Source organism: Abramis brama (genome assembly GCF_963993115.1).
Source record: "Abramis brama genome assembly, chromosome: 17".
NCBI classification, from domain to species: Eukaryota; Metazoa; Chordata; class Actinopteri; order Cypriniformes; family Leuciscidae; genus Abramis; species Abramis brama.
The window spans coordinates 1,140,208-1,162,500 of NC_139979.1; the positions used below are offsets into that span (position 1 = coordinate 1,140,208).

The 22,293-nt window shown below is 37.1% G+C and overlaps 1 protein-coding gene across 1 annotated transcript in view; it reads right to left on the reverse strand.

Annotated features, from left to right (window-relative positions):
- Positions 1 to 22,293, reverse strand: part of csmd3a (CUB and Sushi multiple domains 3a) — a 332,667-nt gene that overhangs the window by 223,575 nt on the left and 86,799 nt on the right. Inside the window, exons 11-16 of the mRNA XM_084089625.1 lie at positions 18,371 to 18,474; positions 14,697 to 14,809; positions 14,442 to 14,624; positions 8,419 to 8,745; positions 6,173 to 6,367; positions 3,276 to 3,414 (exon numbers count right to left, since the gene is read on the reverse strand). Of these exons, the coding sequence (XP_083945751.1) occupies positions 3,276 to 3,414; positions 6,173 to 6,367; positions 8,419 to 8,745; positions 14,442 to 14,624; positions 14,697 to 14,809; positions 18,371 to 18,474 (1,061 nt within the window). The remainder of the gene's footprint in view (positions 1 to 3,275; positions 3,415 to 6,172; positions 6,368 to 8,418; positions 8,746 to 14,441; positions 14,625 to 14,696; positions 14,810 to 18,370; positions 18,475 to 22,293) is intronic.

Here is a 22,293-nt window from a genome sequence, read left to right on the forward strand (position 1 = left end):
CACAAATCACAGCCAATCAGAAGAGTGTGGGGGCGGAGTCTCTCTGCAAGCTCACTGCACTCACAACCAAATCAATCACAAACCACAGCCAATCAGAAGAGAGTGTGGGGGCGGAGTCTCTCTGCAAGCGCACTGCACTCACAACCAAATCAATCACAAATCACAGCCAATCAGAAGAGTGTGGGGGCGGAGTCTCTCTGCAAGCTCACTGCACTCACAACCAAATCAATCACAAACCACAGCCAATCAGAAGAGAGTGTGGGGGCGGAGTCTCTCTGCAAGCGCACTGCACTCACAACCAAATCAATCACAAATCACAGCCAATCAGAAGAGTGTGGGGGTGGAGTCTCTCTGCAAGCGCACTGCACTCACAACCAAATCAATCACAAACCACAGCCAATCAGAAGAGAGTGTGGGGGTGGAGTCTCTCTGCAAGCACACTGCACTCACAACCAAATCAATTACAAACCACAGCCAATCAGAAGAGAGTGTAGGCGGAGTCTCTCTGCAAGCTCACTGCACTCACAACCAAATCAATCACAAACCACAGCCAATCAGAAGAGAGTGTGGGCGGAGTCTCTCTGCAAGCTCACTGCACTCGCAACCAAATCAATCACAAACCACAGCCAATCAGAAGAGAGTGTGGGGGTGGAGTCTCTCTGCAAGCGCACTGCACTCACAACCAAATCAATCACAAACCACAGCCAATCAGAAGAGAGTGTAGGCGGAGTCTCTCTGCAAGCGCACTACACTCACAACCAAATCAATCACAAACCACAGCCAATCAGAAGAGAGTGTGGGGGTGGAGTCTCTCTGCAAGCGCACTGCACTCACAACCAAATCAATCACAAACCACAGCCAATCAGAAGAGAGTGTGGGCGGAGTCTCTCTGCAAGCTCACTGCACTCACAACCAAATCAATCACAAACCACAGCCAATCAGAAGAGAGTGTGGGGGTGGAGTCTCTCTGCAAGCGCACTGCACTCACAACCAAATCAATCACAAACCACAGCCAATCAGAAGAGAGTGTGGGCGGAGTCACCCTGCAAGCTCACTGCACTCATAACCAAATTTATGATGGTGGATAGATAGACGGATGACATCATCAAGTCTTCTTATTTAGTAAGTAATTTGATAGAAAAGACCAGCCAGCACATTTATCATAAAATCTCCTTTCATATTTTACAGAAGAAAGAAAGAAAAAAAAAATAAGAGCCGGAGAAACACAATCCAGTGTTTTGTGCTCCTGATCTCGAGGCGTTCGCTCCCGGGAGTCAGTCCTATCAAACTCCAGATCTGATGCTATTTCAATGCGCTACTCAAGGGAAGCATTGCAGTGCAAATGAAATATAAAGTCAACCATTCGTAACAAGATACAGATTAATTCCATTTCCCTTTCACAGCTGCCTATGGATCAAGCCGTCGATGTGACACTGTGCCACCATTTATCCAGACGCTAATGTTGAGCCGCTCTCGGCCTGAGCGCCATGACAAACACTATCCGGAAACATGTGAACTCTCCCGCATTCAGCTCAGGCTTACGATTCAATTACCTTTGACATTACAGTTTATTAACTAGACTCTTACAGCAGACCGAGACTTTATAAAACTCACACCCAAAGACTCTGTAAGCGTGATATGCGCTGATGTGATTTGTCGTCGCAGAGAGCTGATGCCTTACACCGTGTCCTAACCATACGCGATGCGATAAGATTCCAGCGACAAATAATGTGCCTGTCCACACTAGACGCGACTGCGAGATGCGTCAAAATCAATCAAAACCCACAGCCAATCAGAACAGTGTGTGGGCGGAGTCAGCCAATCAGAACAGCGTGTGGCCGTAGTCAGCCAATCAGAACAGTGTGTGGGCGGAGTCAGCCAATCAGAACAACGTGTGGGCGGAGTCAGACAATCAGAACAGCATGTGGGCGGAGTCTACTGAGACTACTGAGTTACTAAAACAATCTTTGTCAAATAATACACTTGCTTGTTCACAGTTTGAATGTTCTTGTTTCCATTTGTTTAATTTCAAGATCTGAGGTGAATTATCCACTGTTGCTTTTACAGCTTCAAAGCTGGAGCACTAAATGATATTCAGAGTCACATGACACGCTTTTAACATTAAATAAAGCACATAAACAGTCCCTGAGATTATCATCGCCACACTTTGTGTTTGTTGTTCCAGCGCGACGTCGCAGAAAAATAGAAACCGTTTCTAAAATAGAATCGTCGCGTGTCGCCGTCGCGGCTGGCTAGGACAAACACTCTGATTAACATGGAGAATAACCTTTTATCGCGCGTTGCGTGTAGTTAGCACACGGTGTTAGTGTGTTTCTATTGGATGGATGGATGGATGGATGGACGGATGAATGATGGATGGATGAATTGTGATGGATGGATGGATGAATGATGGACGGATGAATTGTGATGATGGATGGATGGATGATGGATGGACGGATGAATGATGGATGGATGAATTGTGATGGATGGACGGATGAATGATGGATGGATGAATTGTGATGATGGATGGATGGATGATGGATGGATGAATTGTGATGATGGATGGATGAATGATGGATGGATGAATTGTGATGGATGGACGGATGAATGATGGATGGATGAATTGTGATGATGGATGGATGGATGATGGATGGATGAATTGTGATGATGGACAGATGAATGATGGATGGATGAATTGTGATGGATGGATGAATGATGATGGATGAATTGTGATGGATGGACAGATGAATGATGGATGGATGAAATGTGATGGATGGACAGATGAATGATGGATGGATGAAATGTGATGGATGGATGAATTGTGATGGATGGACAGATGAATGATGGATGGATGAAATGTGATGGATGGATGAATGATGATGGATGAATTGTGATGGATGGACAGATGAATGATGGATGGATGAAATGTGATGGATGGATGAATGATGGATGAATTGTGATGGATGGACAGATGAATGATGGATGGATGAAATGTGATGGATGGATGAATGATGATGGATGAATGATGGATGGATGGATGAATGTGAACTTTCCCGCATTCAGCTCAGGCTTACGATTCAATTACCTTTGACATTAAACTTTATTAACTAGACTCTTACAGCAGACCGAGACTTTATAAAACCCACACCCAAAGGACACGGATAAAGAAGTATGAATATGATGCTTCTGTAGGCGTGATATGCGCTGATGTGATTGTGTTGGAGGATAAAGCTGATTCCTCAGTGTGTGTGTATTCTCAGAGCAATCCGACAGACCTGTCAAAGCTGATCTTGATGGAGCGTCCCGCCTCGGCCTCGATGACCCACTCGCAGCTCAGGGAATCTTTGTAGTATCCGGGCCACCCCGGGGACAGGACCAGTCCCACCGGAGCCGTGAAGTGGCCTCCACACGGGGCTGACGACACATTTACATACACACCAGCAGAATAATTATTAGGACACTTCAGTTTGGCAGAGAAACCTCCTCTTCTCTGTAAAAAAATGATTTGGTAACTCTTTACAATAAGGTTCATTAGTTAACATGAACTAAGAATGAGCAATACTTCTTCAGCATTTATTAATTCAGTTAATGTTAATTCCAACATTTACTAATACATTATTAAAATCAAAGGTTGTAATGAACAGCTGTATTTCTATTAACTAAGATTAACAAAGATTAACTAATACTGTAACAAATGTATTGCTCATTGTTAGTTCATGTTAGTTAATGCATTAACTAATGTAGTTAGAATCATCAATGTACTCATGAAGTGTTACCAATGATTTTTAAACAAACATTTTTGGCTTTTTTTCAGTAAAATGTCTGAATATTCTTAAAGGGGTCATATGATGCTATTCAAAAGATCATTCATTTAATTATTGGGTGTAATAGAATATATTAATGAAAAAAACACTATTTTTCACATTATTGCAGCACCTCTATTCCCAGTCTGTCTGAAACGCAGTGATTTCTACAAAGCCCCACCTTCTGAAAAGCCAAGAGTGCTCTGATTGGCCAGCTGACTCAGTGCGTTGTGATTGGCCGAACACCTTGAGCGTGTGTCTGAACTGTAACACTTCCAAAGCATTTGTAAACACACAAATAGAGGAGCAGCAATAATGTACACTATATGTAAAAAAAAATGTTTTTTGAACATTAAAGCATGTTAACCTATTCTATTACACCCGATGAAGAAATTATTAACTTTTAAATTAGCATCATATGACCCCTTTAAATATTGTGAATAAAATTGGCAGTTTTAAGCATAAACTAATTTATTTTTTATAGAAAACAAGACTTAAAAACTTTGTACTTATCAAGAAAATCTATCTTGATTTAATAATTTTTAGATATTTGTTACAGTACAGCATCTTTGAGTTAGCTATATGGTTCTTTGGAGATTAAAAAGTTCTTGATTTAAAGGTGCTGTAAGCAAACTTACAAGACACACAAAACGCCTCTAACTACCTGACAGATCTCACTGAAATAAGTGTCTGGAGAAATCACACCAGTCTCCGGGAAAAGCAAGGAAAAAGAACAGGCGGACGACCCACGCTTTTTTTTTTTCTTTTTTTTTTTTTTTCAATCAGAAACAGCCAGCAAACACAGAATGTTCCCAGTTGATTATTTTCTTTTAGGAACCAAGTAAGTAAATTCTCTGTAGGCTCCTTTTTTATATATAACCTAAAGAGAACGTCTGTTCTTAGAAACGTTCTCAGAAATTGTAAGATGGGCACTTTCTGCATGTTTGCAGATTTGGTTTTGCAAAAGTAGGTTTTAATACTTGAAGAAAGCTGTCATCTGTTAGCATAGATAAAGCTAACTGCTAGCATCCCCATTCATCTCCACAACAGTTGCACATGGTAATTAGCAAAAACTTGACACTTTATAGGGCCAGTTTTGCAGAGAGGTCGTGTGATTTGAGTAAATAAAGGTAAGAAGTTTGCAAAACAGCTGTATATAGCACCTTTAATCAAGAAGCTACGGATGTCTATGTTTGACTGTATGTCAAAATACCCAACTTCTGGACACATATTCATAAAACCCTTGTATTTTTCTACTAACTCATCCCTTGAAGCAGTAGCTATGTCTTACAGTGATTTTACCATGGTAAAGGGGGAAAAACAGCTAAAACCAGCCTAAATTTTTACAGGCTGGACCACTTTTTTAGCAGTCACGCTGGGAGTCCGACACCAGCCAACCAGAATGGTTTAAATGTTTTTAGGCACTCTGTTTAACTAGTTAAACCTAACCAGGTTTATGCAATAAGATTCCAGCAATTTGTCTGTCAACAGAAGACGCGACACGACTACCAAATGTGGCAAAAACAACCACAGCCAATCAGAAGAGAGTGTGGGCGGAGTCTGTGCAAGCTCACTGCACTCACAACCAAATCAACCACAAACTACAGCCAATCAGAAGAGAGTGTGGGCGGAGTCTGTGCAAGCTCACTGCACTCACAACCAAATCAATAAAAAAAAATCACAGCCAATCAGAAGTGTGTGTGGGCGGAGTCTCTCTGCAAGCGCACTGCACTTAATCAAGCACATATTAATATACATATAACATAATAAATACATAAAAAATACACATAAATATTACACCATTTTAATATTATTTAAAAATTAATACTGAGTGACTGAAACAATCAAAAAAAAAATACACATATTTATATTTGTTTGAACAGTTTCCTTTTTCTTTATTTTCAAGATCTAAGGGTGAATTATCCATCATCGCTTTCCGTACGGCTATAAATACGGTCACGAAAAATAATATTCAAATTCATGACTGGTAAAGACAAAAACTCTGATTTAGATGGAAAATATGTCTTTTATCGCGTTGTTACCTGTGGTAAAATCACTGTTATGTACAAACTCATATTGCTTTCATTTAAAATGAATCTTCGATGCTGGTGTAGGAATAATGTAAGGAATATTTAAGAGTCTAGTTCTCTTATAGACCACATGATCAAATAACTGAAGATCATTAGAGAAATGCTTTCCTCCATTTTTTGGTGCATCAACTCTAATAAGAAGTGGAACTAAAAACCACTTCCCTACGAGTTCCAGGGATGTAAGTTAGATCAATCTTTCGGAAAATGTTTCCTTCGCTCAGCTTTGATAAATGTATTCCACAGAAACATTTAAAGGGAGGCAAGCGCTTTGAAACCTACCTTCACACTTGGGGATCAAACCACTCCACATCACCTTTCCCGCCTCCAGTTCACACACAATAGTATCCGAGCCTTGCGTCTTTATGAAGCCCTCCTCACACACCACTGATATGGAGCTTCCCAGCTGGAAATTATTACCAAAGCGCTTGGCATTCATCGGCACTCCGGGGTCCGGGCACTCATTGTGTCCAAACGCTGAACAAATAACATCAAAGCACAGAGCTTGTTACTTACGACGTGACTTACTTAATGAAATGGAAGGGAAACGAGCGCATACATAATGCAATACCAAACTGTAGAAAACAGAGGATTGTGGGTAAACACTAGGGTCTTGTGTGCCGCACAGGCATTTGAGGATTATTTTTGGCTGAGCTAATGGTATGATGTTCAGCGAACAGGATTAAGTTGTTTGATGCTGGTGGATAAATGGCTTATGAATTAAATCGAGAAAAATATGTCCTTCCATATGTCCTACTTGACGGCTGTTTCTGAATCAGATTGAAGACAACACTTCGCATGCCAACAATGTTGTTAGCAAAAACGAATTTGTTTAAGAGTATTAATTCTTCATAAAGCATCACAAACTCTTTTAGTTTAGAACAGCCTAAAAAGATTTTCTAAAACACCTAAAAAAGCATGTAAATAAATAAATAAATGTTGTTTTTCAGAAAAAAAAGATACATAAGCATGTAAATAAATAAATATATAAATAAATAAATAGTGTTTTTATTGTTATTTATGAAAACTATATAAATAACAATATCAATTTCTTGTTTGTAATAATGCTGTGTTTCTTATTTTTCAGAAAAAATATATTGTTAAAAAAATATTTCCTGAAAAAAAAAAAATAAATAAATAAATAAATAAAATCACACAGCAAAAATTATGTTTTTCCCTCAGATATTGAGTCTTGTTTTCTGAAAAATGCATCAAATGAAGTGAGTTTGTGCAGAAAACAAGAACAAATATCTGCCAATGGGGTCACACAAAGAAACTTAATTCAAAGGGAAAAAAATATGGGCCGTATTTTAACGATCTAAGCTCACGGTCACAGCGCAAGTGCACTTAGTGTGTGTCTGAATCCACTTTTGCTAGTTTAATGACGGGAAAAATGGTCGGCGCTCCCGGCGCCCTGGTCCTGGTTTATAACATGAAATAAACCAATCAGAGTCTCGCCATGGCGGATTCGCTATTGACATGGTGGAATTTGCAAGCGGGAAAGACTGAACGCGTCTCCAGAAAGGAAACGGATCTGCTCGTGCGTGAGGTTAAAGCTGTGTGTGTGTGTGTGTGTGTGTGTGTGTGTGTATGTGTGTGTGTGTGTGTGTGTGTGTGAGGTTAAAGAGACCATCTACGGTACAAGCCGGATTCCACCATATCTTTATCTACACAATATCAATCTTTTACATCGCAATCCTTTTATTTTTAATATTTGGCATGTGTTTGTGATGCTGGGCGTCCCTGTGTGTGTAATAAGCAGAGTGTGTGTGTAATAAGCAGAGTGTACGCGCGTTGTGGACCCGCCTATAGCCGCACATTACTAACGTGCTTTAAATATTGTAACAAAAAATAATTTAAAAAATAATTTAAATAACAAAACAAAAAAATTGCGCCATTGACTTAAGACCAGGTTTCAGTCGGTCGACGGCTCAGTTTATTTCTGTTCCTCAAAATAGCAACACGCCAACAATGCTCCTGAACACACACCTCGTTCTCAGACCAGCAGCCCATGGGCGCACAGATGGGTGCAAATGCATTTGTTATTTAAACAACGTGGTGCAGGACGTGAAAATGAAAACTGCGTCGGGCTGAAACTAGCGAAACACACTTTGCACCGGGTGTGTGATAGGGCCCTATCATTTCTGACCCCATCAGCAGATATTTTTTTCAGAAATCAAAACTCAATATCTCCAGTCATTTTTCTTCTCCACTAAATGTATCTAGATTTAAGAATGTTTAGAACTTTTTTGGCAGTGCAACAAACACTTCATACAGCCTCAGCAAAAACAGCCTCAATCTCTGTCATTTTTCTTCTCCACTAAAATGAGAAGAATGTTTAGATATTTGAACTGAAAAACAAGAGAGAAACACTAAGGATAAACTCTTTTTTCAAAAACAGCCTCAATCTCTGTCATTCTGCTTCTCCAGTAAATGTATATCTTGATTTAAGATTGCAACAAACACTTCATACAGCAAAAACAGCCTCAATCTCTGCCTCTAAACCCCTCAGTCCCTCAAGCACTCACTGCTGTAGGAGATGTTGAAGCCTCGGCCGGACATCGAGTGGTCGGCCTGGAACTCCAGCTGGATGATGTTGGAGTTGCTGGTGAGATGTGAAGGCACCTCGGCCCCGGAGAAGCGTCCCAGCACCAGCGCCTCCACCAGATCCCCGTCCCGCACCGTCAGCGAGTCGTACGGGGGCTCCAGGTCGAAGTCGTTGAAGGCCAGATGGATTCGGCTGCCCGGCTCAGTGATGATCAGCCACACACAGTTCAGGTTGTTCCCGTATCCCTCGGGATAATCCGGAGACAGAACGGTTCCCATCGCAGCCGTGAAGTTGGACATACAGGGAACTAAGAGACGAGAGATGCTGATGGTTAAGAGCAGAACAGACTCATCTAAATTCATTGCATAATATTTGAGTTTGAGCGTGACAAAGTCCCTCCAGCGTGAGTTCTTCTCTATATCAGAGTCAGTGTTTCTGAACTCCTGAAACGCCTCCATTGTATCTTGAGTTTCTTCCGGGAACGAACACGTCACAATATTCCTCATTATAATAATTCATATGCAGAATAAAGGGGCGGGGCCTGATTGAGTTAGTTAGTCAACCCGGTCTCACCCCAAAACGTCACGTACTGACGGGTCTTGACCAAACGGCAACATACGACGAAAAGGGTACCCCTAAAACGTCCATATGAGACGAAGACATAAGCGCACCAGTAGCGCTTCCTAGCGGTACCCTAACGCATACCTAAACCTACCCATAACCCGAATCGTCAAATATGGACGTTTTAGGGGTACCCTTTTCGTCGTATGTTGCCGTTTGGTCAAGACCCGTCAGTACGTGACGTTTTGGGGTGAGACTGTGTTAAGTTAGTAGTGTGTTAAACTGGCGGTTATGGTAAGGGGCGGGACATTTCCCAAACACACTCGACCAATCATACCACACTGATCCAGCTGACCAATCAGAGCACAGTGTGCTTTTCAGAAGGAGGGGCTTCATAGAGACAGGAAGTAAACAGAGCGTTACTGACAGACTGGGAAGAGAGGAGCCGCAACAATGGAGAATATGAGGAAAATAATCAACATTCAAGCAAGAAAACCTGTTCTAGTAGAGCTCAAAATCATAGTGAAATGGCATTACTACTCACACAGTTAAGGAAGCAACAGGCTTGTGTGAAAAGGCAACATTTCCCATCATTCTCTTTGGTACAACGGAGCTGTTTAGTTGTAAATCTCCAAGAGAATTGTCATCTTATCATCTTCCATGAGCGCAGCTGTTCTTTTGAGTCTGTCAGCCATGTTTAACGGCGCAGAATTTGTTTTGTTTACACACACTGACATAAAGCACAGGTTTAATTAGTCCGACCTCTTGACATCATTTCATTTAGACATGCGTTTCACAGACTCTAAGCGATTCGGTGCTCATAATGAGCTGGCGAGGATGGAGAACTGTGGTCTTAAATTATTTCCTGAATGCACAAGGACTAATGTAAATGAAGAGAGCTAAACATCTGTGCATTTCCATTCATCTCAGGAGAAGTTGGCAGGAAAATTACATAATGGCAACAGAAATCGGCGACGTCCATGTTATGATCACTTAAATGCACTTCACATAGTAATTATGACTTCCAAGCTCTTAAGATCTTTCTAGAAGGACTGACTTTCAAGTCTTGTCAGAATGATCATATATATATTTGTAAGAAAAGATAATTTTTTTCCAGCAAGGATCCCATTTCAAATAAATTCTGTATTTTGTACTTTCTATTCATCAAAGAATCCTGTATAATAAAATATATGACAGTTTCTACAAAAATATGAAGCTTTTTTCAACATTGATAATAATCATAAACGTTTCTCAAGCAGCAAATCATCATATTATAATGAATTCTGAAGGATCATGTGACACTGAAGACTGGAGTAATGATGCTGAAAATTCAGCTTTGATCACAGATATAAATTACACTTTACTATATATTCACATAGAAAACCGTTGTTTTACATTGTAATAATATTTTGCAATTTTTACTGTATTTTTACTGTATTTTTGCTTAAATAAATGCAGTCTTGGTGAGCAGAAGAGACTTCAAAAACATTAAAAAAAATCTTCCTGACATTCGTCATGGTATTACTTGATCTTGACAAACATGGTATTCATCATAGTGTCCAAAACATGATGTTGGAGCCATTATGTTAATTTGTATTTTTTCTTTGTGACACTAGAGGGCGTATTAGTATTTGAGTATATTTAAGGTGATGATGAGTTACAGGTGCGGAGATTGAAGGTCAAACAAACTTTTTGACCGTGCCGTGTTTGAGAGTCATTTTTGTACAAGACTGTGCTCATACCAAAACAGTTTGTTAGCAATAAGTTGACTATAATTTTTGTTTGTTTTATTTTGTTATTTGCAATGCCAAAATGGACAATAAATGGATTTGGCATATCCGAATATTAAGAAGGTATGGACAATGAATATTTTATTCCTCAAGACAAAACACGCGTCAGAAACAGATTAAGCAATCTGCGTCCCTACACATGATATCAAAAACAGATTCTGTCACCGTCCAAATGGTTTTGATCATAGATATCATATTTAAAGGCTAGATGTCTCGTGCGCGCTGCTGGCCAATGCAAGTCGACGTCCGCACGTGGCGGCCATCTTGCCACAGTGCGCTCGCTCACTCGTTTAATGGTGCATATACTTTTAAATAACCATAACTTGCTCAATTTTCTACCGATTTTCAAACGGTTTGGTTTGTTATAAACGTCAGAGATGTAGTTATGACACTACATACATACACTGCATACATATGAATAATTATAACATACATGTTCAAGCATTCGGAATTATAGCCACGTTAATAACGTTTGTAAGAAACCAAACCATTTGTAAATCCGTCAATATTTCAGCGAGATATGAGGATTTGTGTGCATGCTGATCACTCACCTAATGCACAGCTTCACTGTGGTAAGATGGCCGAACGGTGATGCCGGAAGTGACTGCGCCATAAGACATCTAGCGTTTATATATGATATCTATGGTTTTGATCATAATTACGTTTTAATTGTGGGTGTTAACCGCATAATTTAGTTTTATGGAAATCATTAATGAAGAATAATGATGAAACTGGCCAGCAAATACTACTCACTACTCACACAATTAATGAAGCAACAGGCTTATGTAAAAAGGCAACATTTCCCATCATTCTCTGTGGCAGCATGCTAATCATGAAAGGCATAAAGCATCGACTATGCACTTAATGTGCATTCTTTGCTCTTCGTTTTGTTGCATTAGCACTTAAAAAGCTTCTAGTCTGAGAGAAAGAAAAATGAAATTGCTCAATTTAGTCCAACTAAAATAACACAGATCATATCATCATTACGACTTCTGAAGTTTATGGGTTTTATTTTAATGGTTTTAGTTTTAGTTAACTATAATACCTGCTAATATGGCTTGTTTTTCTGACACCTTTGATATACATAATTTTCATCAGTTCGAAAGTGACTTCAGAAGACTTGGAAGTACTTTTATGGTACTTTTTGGGAGCTTGACAGTATAAATCATGCCTTACATTCACTGCAATGACGAGAAACTAGAAGAGTATCATTTGATGACAAACTTTGATGTTGGCTTGACAAAGCCAGGTCTGAAAGTTTAAAATAACTTTGAAAAGGTTTTAATCAGAGAAAGTAAAAAAAAAAAAAAATTACTAGCATGTTTTAGCATGTTGCTAACATGAATTAGCATGTTTTAGCATGATTTAACAAGTAGCTAACATGAAATAACACAGTGCTAGCATTAATTAGCACGTCGATATTAAACTTTTGGCACTTTGTTGGTTTATTAACATGTTGCTAGAATGTTATATCACGTTGATTGCATGAATTAGGATGTTGTTATGATTTAACATGTTGCTCAAATGTTTTATCACATTGCAAACGTGATTTAGCACACGTTACTAGCATGAATTAGCATGTTTGAACACATTGCCAACATGGATTAAGATGTTAATAGCATCATTAGCATGTTGTTAACATGAACTAACATGTAGCTAGCATGTTTCTTCACATTGTTAACCTGATTGCTAACATGTTTTAACACATTGCTAGCATGAATTAGCATATTTCCAACATGAATTATCATGTTAAATTGAATTAGCATGTTAGCAAGAATTACTATGTTTCAGTATGTTGCTAACATTACTTAGCATGATTTAGTTTAGTTAAGCATTGAATACGCATGAATAAGCATTTTGTTAACATGATTTATCACATTGCTATCATGAATTAGCAGGTTGCTAGCATGTTCTCAGCTAGTTGCCAGGTATTGTTAGTGATAGATACATAGTAGGTGAAGCGAGTTATCGTATTAAAGTTTTAAGCCCCTCAATGAAAGTCTAAGGCAACTTTCATAGTTTTGATTGTCCGTTTAATGTAAATCATAAGTGCGATGAGTTTGGCGGTTGGAGCTTTAAAGCTCTAAGAGGAGATAATGTTTAAATTTAGTCTCAGAAGAAGCAGCTTAAATAGTCTTTGTCAAACCAACATAAAAATATTCAGATGCTTTAGGAACGTGCATAATGATACAGACTCACATATACAGATAGGGATGTTTGCTAAACACTGATTGTTATTCTGAATCATGAATTAGCATGTTGTTAACATGTTTTAACATTTTGTTAACATTAATGAGCATGTTCCAAGCATGTTTCAACATGTTTCAGCATGTTAGTAACATGAATGAGCATTTTTTTGCTAACATGATAAAGCATTTTGCTAACATGATTTAGTATTTTGGTAGCATGTTTTAACATGTTGCTAGCATGTTTTAGCATGTTGATAACATAATTTATCACATTGATAGCCTGATTTAACACTTTGCTAGCACGAATAAACACTTTGCTAACATGTTTTAACACATTGCTAGCATGAATTAACATGTTTTAACACATTGCTAACATGAATTAACAGGTTTTAGCACATAGCTGTTAACTTGAATTGGCATGTTTCTAACTCAGATGCTTTGTTAATCTAATATTGCATTCCAGAGAAGATTAAAAAAACACTGAGGCTTGGAGGAACGTACATAACGATATAGAGACTCACATATACAGATAGGGATGTTTGCAGACCACTGACTGTTATTCTGATGTTAACATGAATTAGCATGTTGTTGACATGTTTTAACATTTTGTTAGCATGAATAAGCATGTTTATAACATGAATTAGCATTTTGCTATAGATAATAATGATGTAGAGACTCACATATATAGATAGGGATGTTTGCAGACTGATTGTTATTCTGATGTTAACATGAATTAGCATTTTGTTAACATTAATTCTAACATTAATTAGCATTTTGCTAGCATGATTTAGCATTATGGTAGCATGTTTTAACATGTTGCTAACATGTTTAAGCATGTTGTTAACATGATTTATCACATTGCTATCATGAATTAGCATTTTGCTATATACAGTATAATGATGATGTAGAGACTCATATATACAGAGAGGGATGTTTGCAGACCACTGATTGTTATTCTGATGTTAACATGAATTTGCATGTTGTTAACATGTTTTAGCATTTGTTAACATTAATTAGCATGTTTCTAACATGAATTATCATTTTGCTAGCATGATTTAGCATTATGGTAGCATGTTTTAACATGTTGCTAACATGTTTTAACATGCTGCTAACATGTTTTAGCATGTTGTTAACATGATTATCACATTGCTATCATGAATTAGCATTTTGCTATAGATAATAATGATGTAGAGACTCACATATACAGAAAGGGATGTTTGCAGACCACTGATTGTTATTCTGATGTTAACATGAATTAGCATGTTGTTAACATGTTTTAGCATTTTGTTAACATTAATTAACATGTTTCTAACATGAATTAGCATTTTGCTAGCATAAGTTAACATTATGGTAGCATGTTTTAACATGTTGCTAGCATGTTTTCCAATGTTGTTAACATGATTTATCACATTGCTATCATGAATTAGCATTTTGCTATAGATAATAATGATATAGAGACTCACATATACAGATAGGGATGTTTGCAGACCACTGATTGTTATTCTGACAGGAAATCATCCGTTCTCCGATGAGCTCGAACCCAAACTGGCACTCGAAGCGCAGAACGTCCCCGTTGGAGAAGCCGGCGCCCTCGCGGAGTCCGTACAGAGGGATCCCGGGATCCCCGCAACTTTCCTTGTCGATTTCTGTCGGGAGGCGAGAGAAACCACAGTGAAGCTTCTGATGCAGCGGAGTGATTTATGAGAGAACAGACTCACCTTTATAGTTGATCTTAAAGCCGATAGAACCAACGCTTTCATCCGACTGCAGATGAAGCCACATCTGATGGGTCATGCTGACGATGAGGTCCGGGACGAAGCTGCCAGTTAACCTGCCAGTGCAGAATAACAGAGTTGGGAATCATAAAACGATTCCAATTCTGGAATCGAATACTTGAGGTCAGGAATCGGATACTTGTTCTAAAATAAAAAATTCGATTCCTCTTATCAATTCCTTTGTGAGCATTTCAATATGACTTTAAACCATTCAAGAGCGAGACAAATCGAAAACACGTGTATCAGTATATTGGATCCGTGCAGCTCTTAAAGTGACAGTAGCCTAATATTCCTGCTGCCGTCTCTATAGGAGAAAATTATTAAATTAATATAATTTTCTCTAAGGAGAAAATTCACTCATTCTTGAATGAATAACTTTTGTAACTATATTTGTAATGAATATTTTATTTATAGGGCCCTATCTTGCACCCAGCGCAATTGACTTTGTACACGACGCATGTGTCATTCCTATTTCTCACCCGACGCACAGCGGACTTTTCCCTCCACAGACGCACGTCGGTAAATTAGGGAATGAACTTGTGCTCCCGGGGGCGGTTCAGGGAAAAGAGGAGGCGTGTTCCGGCGCAAACGTTCCCTGGTGCTATTTTGCAGTTTCAGAAAACAATTCCGCCACAGACCAGGAGAAACCTCGTCTAAAGTCAGTGGCGCGTTATTCAGATGCTATTTTAAGGGCGCATGCTTGGCCATAATCAATGTAGCGTGTGCACAACGTGCATACACTTCTCTCATCTACACAGAAGCAGCAGTTTTCATTTTTGCAAATCATAGGCTACATTATTACATGGAAAAATATTCCACACGAGGGAAATCATTGTTGTGTCCATGAAGATGTGAAAAATAGGCATAAATCTAGCTTATACATTTACCCAAATTATCATACGCCTGTTTAACCGAAGCTAATTTGTGTGTGTTTCTCCATCCCCAATGTCACTTCTCTGTGTTTTACGGCCCTGACGAGAACGTCGGTCTCCTCGGCTGTGAACCGCTCCTGGTGAATCCGCCGTTATAATAGCAATCCGCCATGGAACAAGCGCGCCTGCTCTTAAAAGGAATGTGAGATGACGCTCTGATTGGTTTATTTCACGTTACGCCCAAACCACACTTATGAGTAATCAAGCTACTTCAGACCAACACATTTTAGATTTGCCCGCAAGATCCGCCCACAAAGTTACTTGCGTTTCGCTTTTGATACTTGCATTTCAGATCATAAAAATAGGGCCCATAAAGTGTTATTTTACATTTGATTTCAGTTTCTGTACCTGAATACCTGAAAATCTTAATACCATTTATTTCAATCGTATCTTTGTTCAGTTGTATCTATTTGTTGCGATTGCTAATTTTTTCTTTGTTCTTTTTTAATAACTGAGTGTTTACTTATCTTTAATAATGCTTGAAGCTTATATTAGTTAGGCTAGTTGTTTTTCTATGGTGTTTTTAAACATTGAAAAAAATCAATCACTTTTTATGATTGAGTTTGTGCTTCAAATTCATGAAATTATTGTCCAACATCTTAAGTGTCTGTAATTGTTTGTAGCACCAGAAACAAAAACAAAAAGATGTAAAAAATTGGTGACAAATACTTTTAATAATAAAACAATGTTTTCAATTAATATGTTACATACTACTTTAATGAAATGTTTCTTAAAATAATAACAGTAATAATTCTGAGTTAAACAAATAATAATAAAAAAACCATTGCAATATGCACACTATTCAAAAGTTAAGATTTTTAAAATGTTTTTGAAAACAGTCACCAAGTACTTTTATAAATAAAGCCAAAACTCGGCGGCCATCTTTGAAACGCCATTTCAGCTCCTGTCGCTTTAAATGGGAAAGGAGGTTATTCCTCCATATTGCACATTGCACTTTCTCCAATTCATAGTAATATGAGTGCACTTTGTGTATATCACTTTGTATATCTAAAGGCTTTGATAAAGCATAATCATAAAAGTAGCAAACCCATTTGACCGGCATAAACCCTGAGAAAGGCCTTAATTGAGCCTTACAGTGTGTGTTAGTGCTCCGGCGCAGGCTTTTGTCCTTGAGGAACGCTCAATGGATCCCAGCTGGCGAAGCGCCAGGCAAATGCGCCAGAAAGCAGCGCAGACCGTCACCAAAGACACCCGGAGACATGCGCATGACTGGGAGAAGAGCTGGACGGAAAACTGGCTTGTGAGGAGGAAAATATAACCGGAGGATTTGAGCCTGTGTGGTTTTTACGGTTTTGTGGCTTTCAAGCTGTTGAAACGGATAAATTCTGCAAAGCTGAACCAAATGCAAGATAAAACACTCGTAGAGTCTATTAAAGTTGGACGTTTTAAAGGGGGATCAGGGTTTATTCAAAAATGAAATCATTCAAATAGCATGCAGACATGTCCGGACACATGTGGCATGTCACGACGCGTCTAACTTAGCATTTCATTTCCCTCGTCTGTCTGAAATAAAATGAATTTATTCACAAATATCGTGTGTGGGGTGTCTGATATGAAGTAATTTTTTTATATATATTTTAATAACGCTTATGCATGGTAAATGGTCATGCAAAACTACTTTATGACTTGTTGGTGCAAGAAAACCAAGTGGGAAATAGAGAAAAGTGACAAAAATGTAATATTCTAGCTGTCAACGTTTATTGCTCAACACTAGAAAAATCATTTTGACTTGTTCTCCAGTTAAAACATCCAAAAATCCTTAAAGGAAGATAACTTTACTTGAAAAATAAGATTGCATAAGATATTGAGGCCTTGAATTAAGTTTATTTTTCTGACTCCATTGGCAAATAATTCTTGTTTTCAAGCATGGATTTAATGAAACTTGCTAATAGGGAATACACACACACACACACACACACACACACACACAGACACACACGCACACAATATATACACACACACACACACACACATACACACACACACACACACACACACACACAATATATACACACACACACACATACACACACACATATACACATGTATATACATACATATATACACACACATATAAATATATACACATATTAACTTCAAGGCCTTAATTTCGTATATCTTAATAGTCTTCACATATTTTAAACATGTCGTGTTTCTCAAGTAAATACATCTTGATTTAAGGATGTTTGGATATTTTAACTGAAAAACAAGATAAAAAAGCTAATTTAGATAATTATGTTTTTGCCAAGCAATCCACAGCAAAATGTGAATTTCTTCCTTGGTATTTCTGTCTCGTTTTCCATTACAAACATCTAAACATTCTTAAATCAAGATACATTTACTGGAGACACAAAAAGACACAAGATATAAAGTCTTGTTTACTGAAAAATGCATCAAAATGAAGTGAGTTTGTGCTTAAAAAACAAAAATAAATATGAAAAATAAACATGTTTTCGCTTTGAATCAACTTTAATTCTTTGAATCAACTTTTAATTAACAGATATTTGTTCACAAACGCGCTTCATTTTGATGCATTTTTCAGTGAACAAAGACTTCAGTGATTCTCCAGTAAATGTATCTTGATTTAAGAATGTTTAGCAAGAGTTTGCAGTGCACAAAACACTCATCACACACACAAAGCTGAAGTACAGCACTGGATCTTACACTTGTATGATTGTCTTGGAGTCGCCGACCTCTCCACCGTCTCCGACAGTCAGCGTGTCGTATCCCAGCTCCAAGTCGAACTCTTCGAAATTGATTTGAATAACCTGCGATGGGAAGAAAACCACGGAATTAATAGTAGAACTCTTTAATTACTATTATTATTATTATTATTTTAAAATGTATTAAAGCAGAACATAAGACAAACAAACAGTTAGACGACACCATCAATACAAAACACACAAAACAGAAAGTAGGACGTACTGTACGTGTAATTATGTGAAGTGTGTGAGTATGTGTATATCTCTATTATAAGTTTCCTAATATATATGTAGAACAATGCTCATTATATATACACATTTATACATAGTAAGTATTTACAGTAATTAAACAACATAAATATATATAAAGGAAGAAAAGGAAATTATGATTGAGAGATGGTGAGGTTGTTGAGAGAGGATGAAAAAGGAAGAAAGAGAAGATAAAACGAACAAAAAGAAAAAGAAAAAAGATATATACATTTATATGTACATAAATTAAAAAAAAAAAATATATATATATATATATATATATATATATATACACATATATAACTAAAAAAAACTGGTAGAACTGTTTGTAATGGAGCGCCACTGGAACCATTTCTTTCTTTCTGTTACACACAATGAGAATGCGTTCCTTTAATTAAGGATATTTAATTTAATTACGCTTCTCAACACTAGAAACATCATTAAATATAAATGATACACACTGTTCTCAATAAATATGATATTCTTGAGCTCGGCACTTGGCCACAGCATATGTCGCCTGTATATTTTTGCATACGCTCTTGTGCTATAACTGAAATATTCAGCGGGGACAATGCATAAATTTTCCAGCAAATCATCCGCACATCCCGTGAACGCTGAGGGTGAAACAAATTTCCGAGAGTGCTTTCAATCAGCGGCTCAAACTCGCGAGTAAACAGTGGAGCGACGTGCTCCGCTTGCTCTGTGTTATCAGACGCTCACTTGTACATTAACATCGCCGGTTTGCATAATCACCCCCCGGTGTGTGTGTGTGTGTGTGTGTGTGTGTGGAGCTGCTCACATTCAGTCAGACGCCATCAAGACTGCCCTTCTGCCACGCTTACCACACATATGAGGGATTCTTCACTTCTGGGGTTTATTAACGCTAACAGGTTTCAACTGGTTCAATGAAGGTCACATTAATAACTGGGAAACTTTTCTCCACTGTTGCATGGGAAAAGTTACTTTAATATGGTATAATATTGCAATACCCCCTATAAAAGTAACAGTAAATTGCATTAGGGAACTAACTAATAAAATTACTTTAATAATTTTAAGGAATACTGAATTATTTGAAAAAGTAACTCGCGTTACTTCAAAAGTAATCTGATTACATAACTCGCTGATTACGTAACTCATTTTTCACCATGCCTTTTTTATTAAATGTTTCTTAAAATAATAATAATAATTCTGAGTTAAACCAATAATTAAATAAACAAACCATTGCAATATGTACACTATTCAAAAGTTGGTAAGATTTTATAAATGTTTTGATAGAAGTCTCTTCTGCTCACCAAGGATACATTTATTTAATTGAAAACAGTTCATATATTTTTGTGGAAACTGTGATGCTTTATTCTTTCAGCATTCAAAAGTTAAAGGGCATTTATTTGAAATGGAAATCTTTCCTAACATTATAAATGTTTCTGTTCTCTGACTTTTGATCAGTTTAATGTATCATTGCAGAATAAAAGTATTATTTTCTTAAAACAATTAAAGTAATAAAATCGTCCATCAGAACTGCCCTTCTGGCACACTTACCGCAGGAATCAAACATATTTTGGGGGATTTATTAACGCTAACAGGTTTCAGCTTGTTAAATGAAGGTCACATTAATAAGTCGGAAACTTTTCATCACTTTTGCATGGGAAAAGTTACTTTAATACATTATAATATTGCGATATTCCCTATAAAAGCAACTAATTGCTATTACTCTTTATGGAAAGTAATGCGTTACTTTAGTTACTTGGAAAAAAGTAATCTGATTACATAACTTGCTTTTCACCATGAATTTTCATTTAATTCTGCTACTTTTTAAAATGTCTTAAAATAATAATAATAATAGGGAAACTTTTCAGCACTGTTGCATGGGAAAAGTTACTTTAATGCGTTTTAATATTGCGATACTCCCTATAAAGGTATCTAATTGCATTACTTAGTTACTTTTTATGGAAAGTAATGCGTTACATTACTTTTGCGTTTTTATTCATTTTAAGGAATACTGAATAATTTGAAAAAGTAATTGTAAATTCAAAAGTAATGCGTTACTTTACTAGTTACTTGGAAAAAAATATTCTAAACAAATATTTACATCAACAAATCATTATAATATGCACAATATTCAAAAGTTTAGAGTTGATAAGATTTAAAAAATCTTAGAAGTCTCTTCTGCCCACCAAGGCTGCATTTATTTTATCAAAAATACAGTAAAAATACAGTAAAAATTGTGAAATATTATTATAGTTTAAAATATCTGTTTTCTATGTGAATATATAGTAAAGTGTAATTTATTCCTGTGATCAAAGCTGAATTTTCAGCATCATTACTCCAGTCTTCAGTGTCACATGATCCTTCAGAAATCACTCTAATATGATGATCAAGAAACATTTATGATTATTATCAGTGTTGAAAACCGCTAAATATTTTTGTGGAAACCGTAATACATTTTATTTTACAGGATTATTTGATGAACAGAAAGTTCAAAAGAGCAGCATTCATTGGAAATGGAAATCTTTCCTAACATTGTAAATGTTTCTTTTCTCTGACTTTTGATCAATCTAACGTATCATTGCAAAATAAAAGTATTAATTTCTTTAAAAAAAAATTAACTAATAAAATCTTCCTTACCCCAAACGTCTGAATGGTAATTTACTTTATTGTGTGAAAATGATTAATATAAAATTGAAATTGAAATTAAGCGCCTTACAGGAGGTCCATCTGTGCAGAACAAAGCCTCTGGTTCAACACTGATATTATTAGTGTTATACTAATAAAAACGATCAGGCTAGCATAAGAAAGTCCTGCTTTGCCCCTTTAAGTTCATATATTAACTTCATTTAATGTGTTAACACAATAATAATGCCAATGAGCTGCCCATGGGTCTCTAATAATGGGTCTGCGGAAAGCGCAATAAAATTTGAACTTTGCAATTCCATCGGGCGAAGATAAATGAGGTAATAATGTTATGTGTGTTAGGGCTCATTTGCATTTCTCAGCAGAGGAAAGCTCAGATTTAGCAGCAATTGAGCACACAAATCAGATATTTGCTAGTTGCTAATGGCCTGGCATGAAATGGGTGTAAAAAAAAAAAAAAAAGTAAAACATCTAAAACGTACGTGTACGTTTTAGATGTTTTACTTTTTATTTTATTGAATTTTTTTAAAATGTTGTTTTGCAAAACCTACTGTAAATTGCATAGCTGTTATAAATATGATGCTTAAGAATCTTCTCAGTGTTTTTGGACTGAAATGGTGATGCTGTCATTGACGAGGTTTAATAAGTCTGGCAGAACATGAGTCAGGAAAACAGTTAAAGTCGTAATGTGAGATATTGACGCGTCACGGGAACCTCTCGCATCTCGAACTATCATACGCAGATGAAGACATTATAATGATGGACATCCGTTTGGAAAACTGACATTGGTTTTAAATGGAAGGAAAGATTGTATATGGAATCATAAAGGAACGTCAGGCGAGAGAAGCTTCCCATGGGATCATTCAATGGATTTAGTGGAGTTTTACATTTTATACAATTTGGTGAATTAAGCAGCTCGTAAACACACATTCATCTTTATATACAATATTGACATGTTCATAAAAAATATGTTATATATTATATAAACATTATATGTGTAAATTT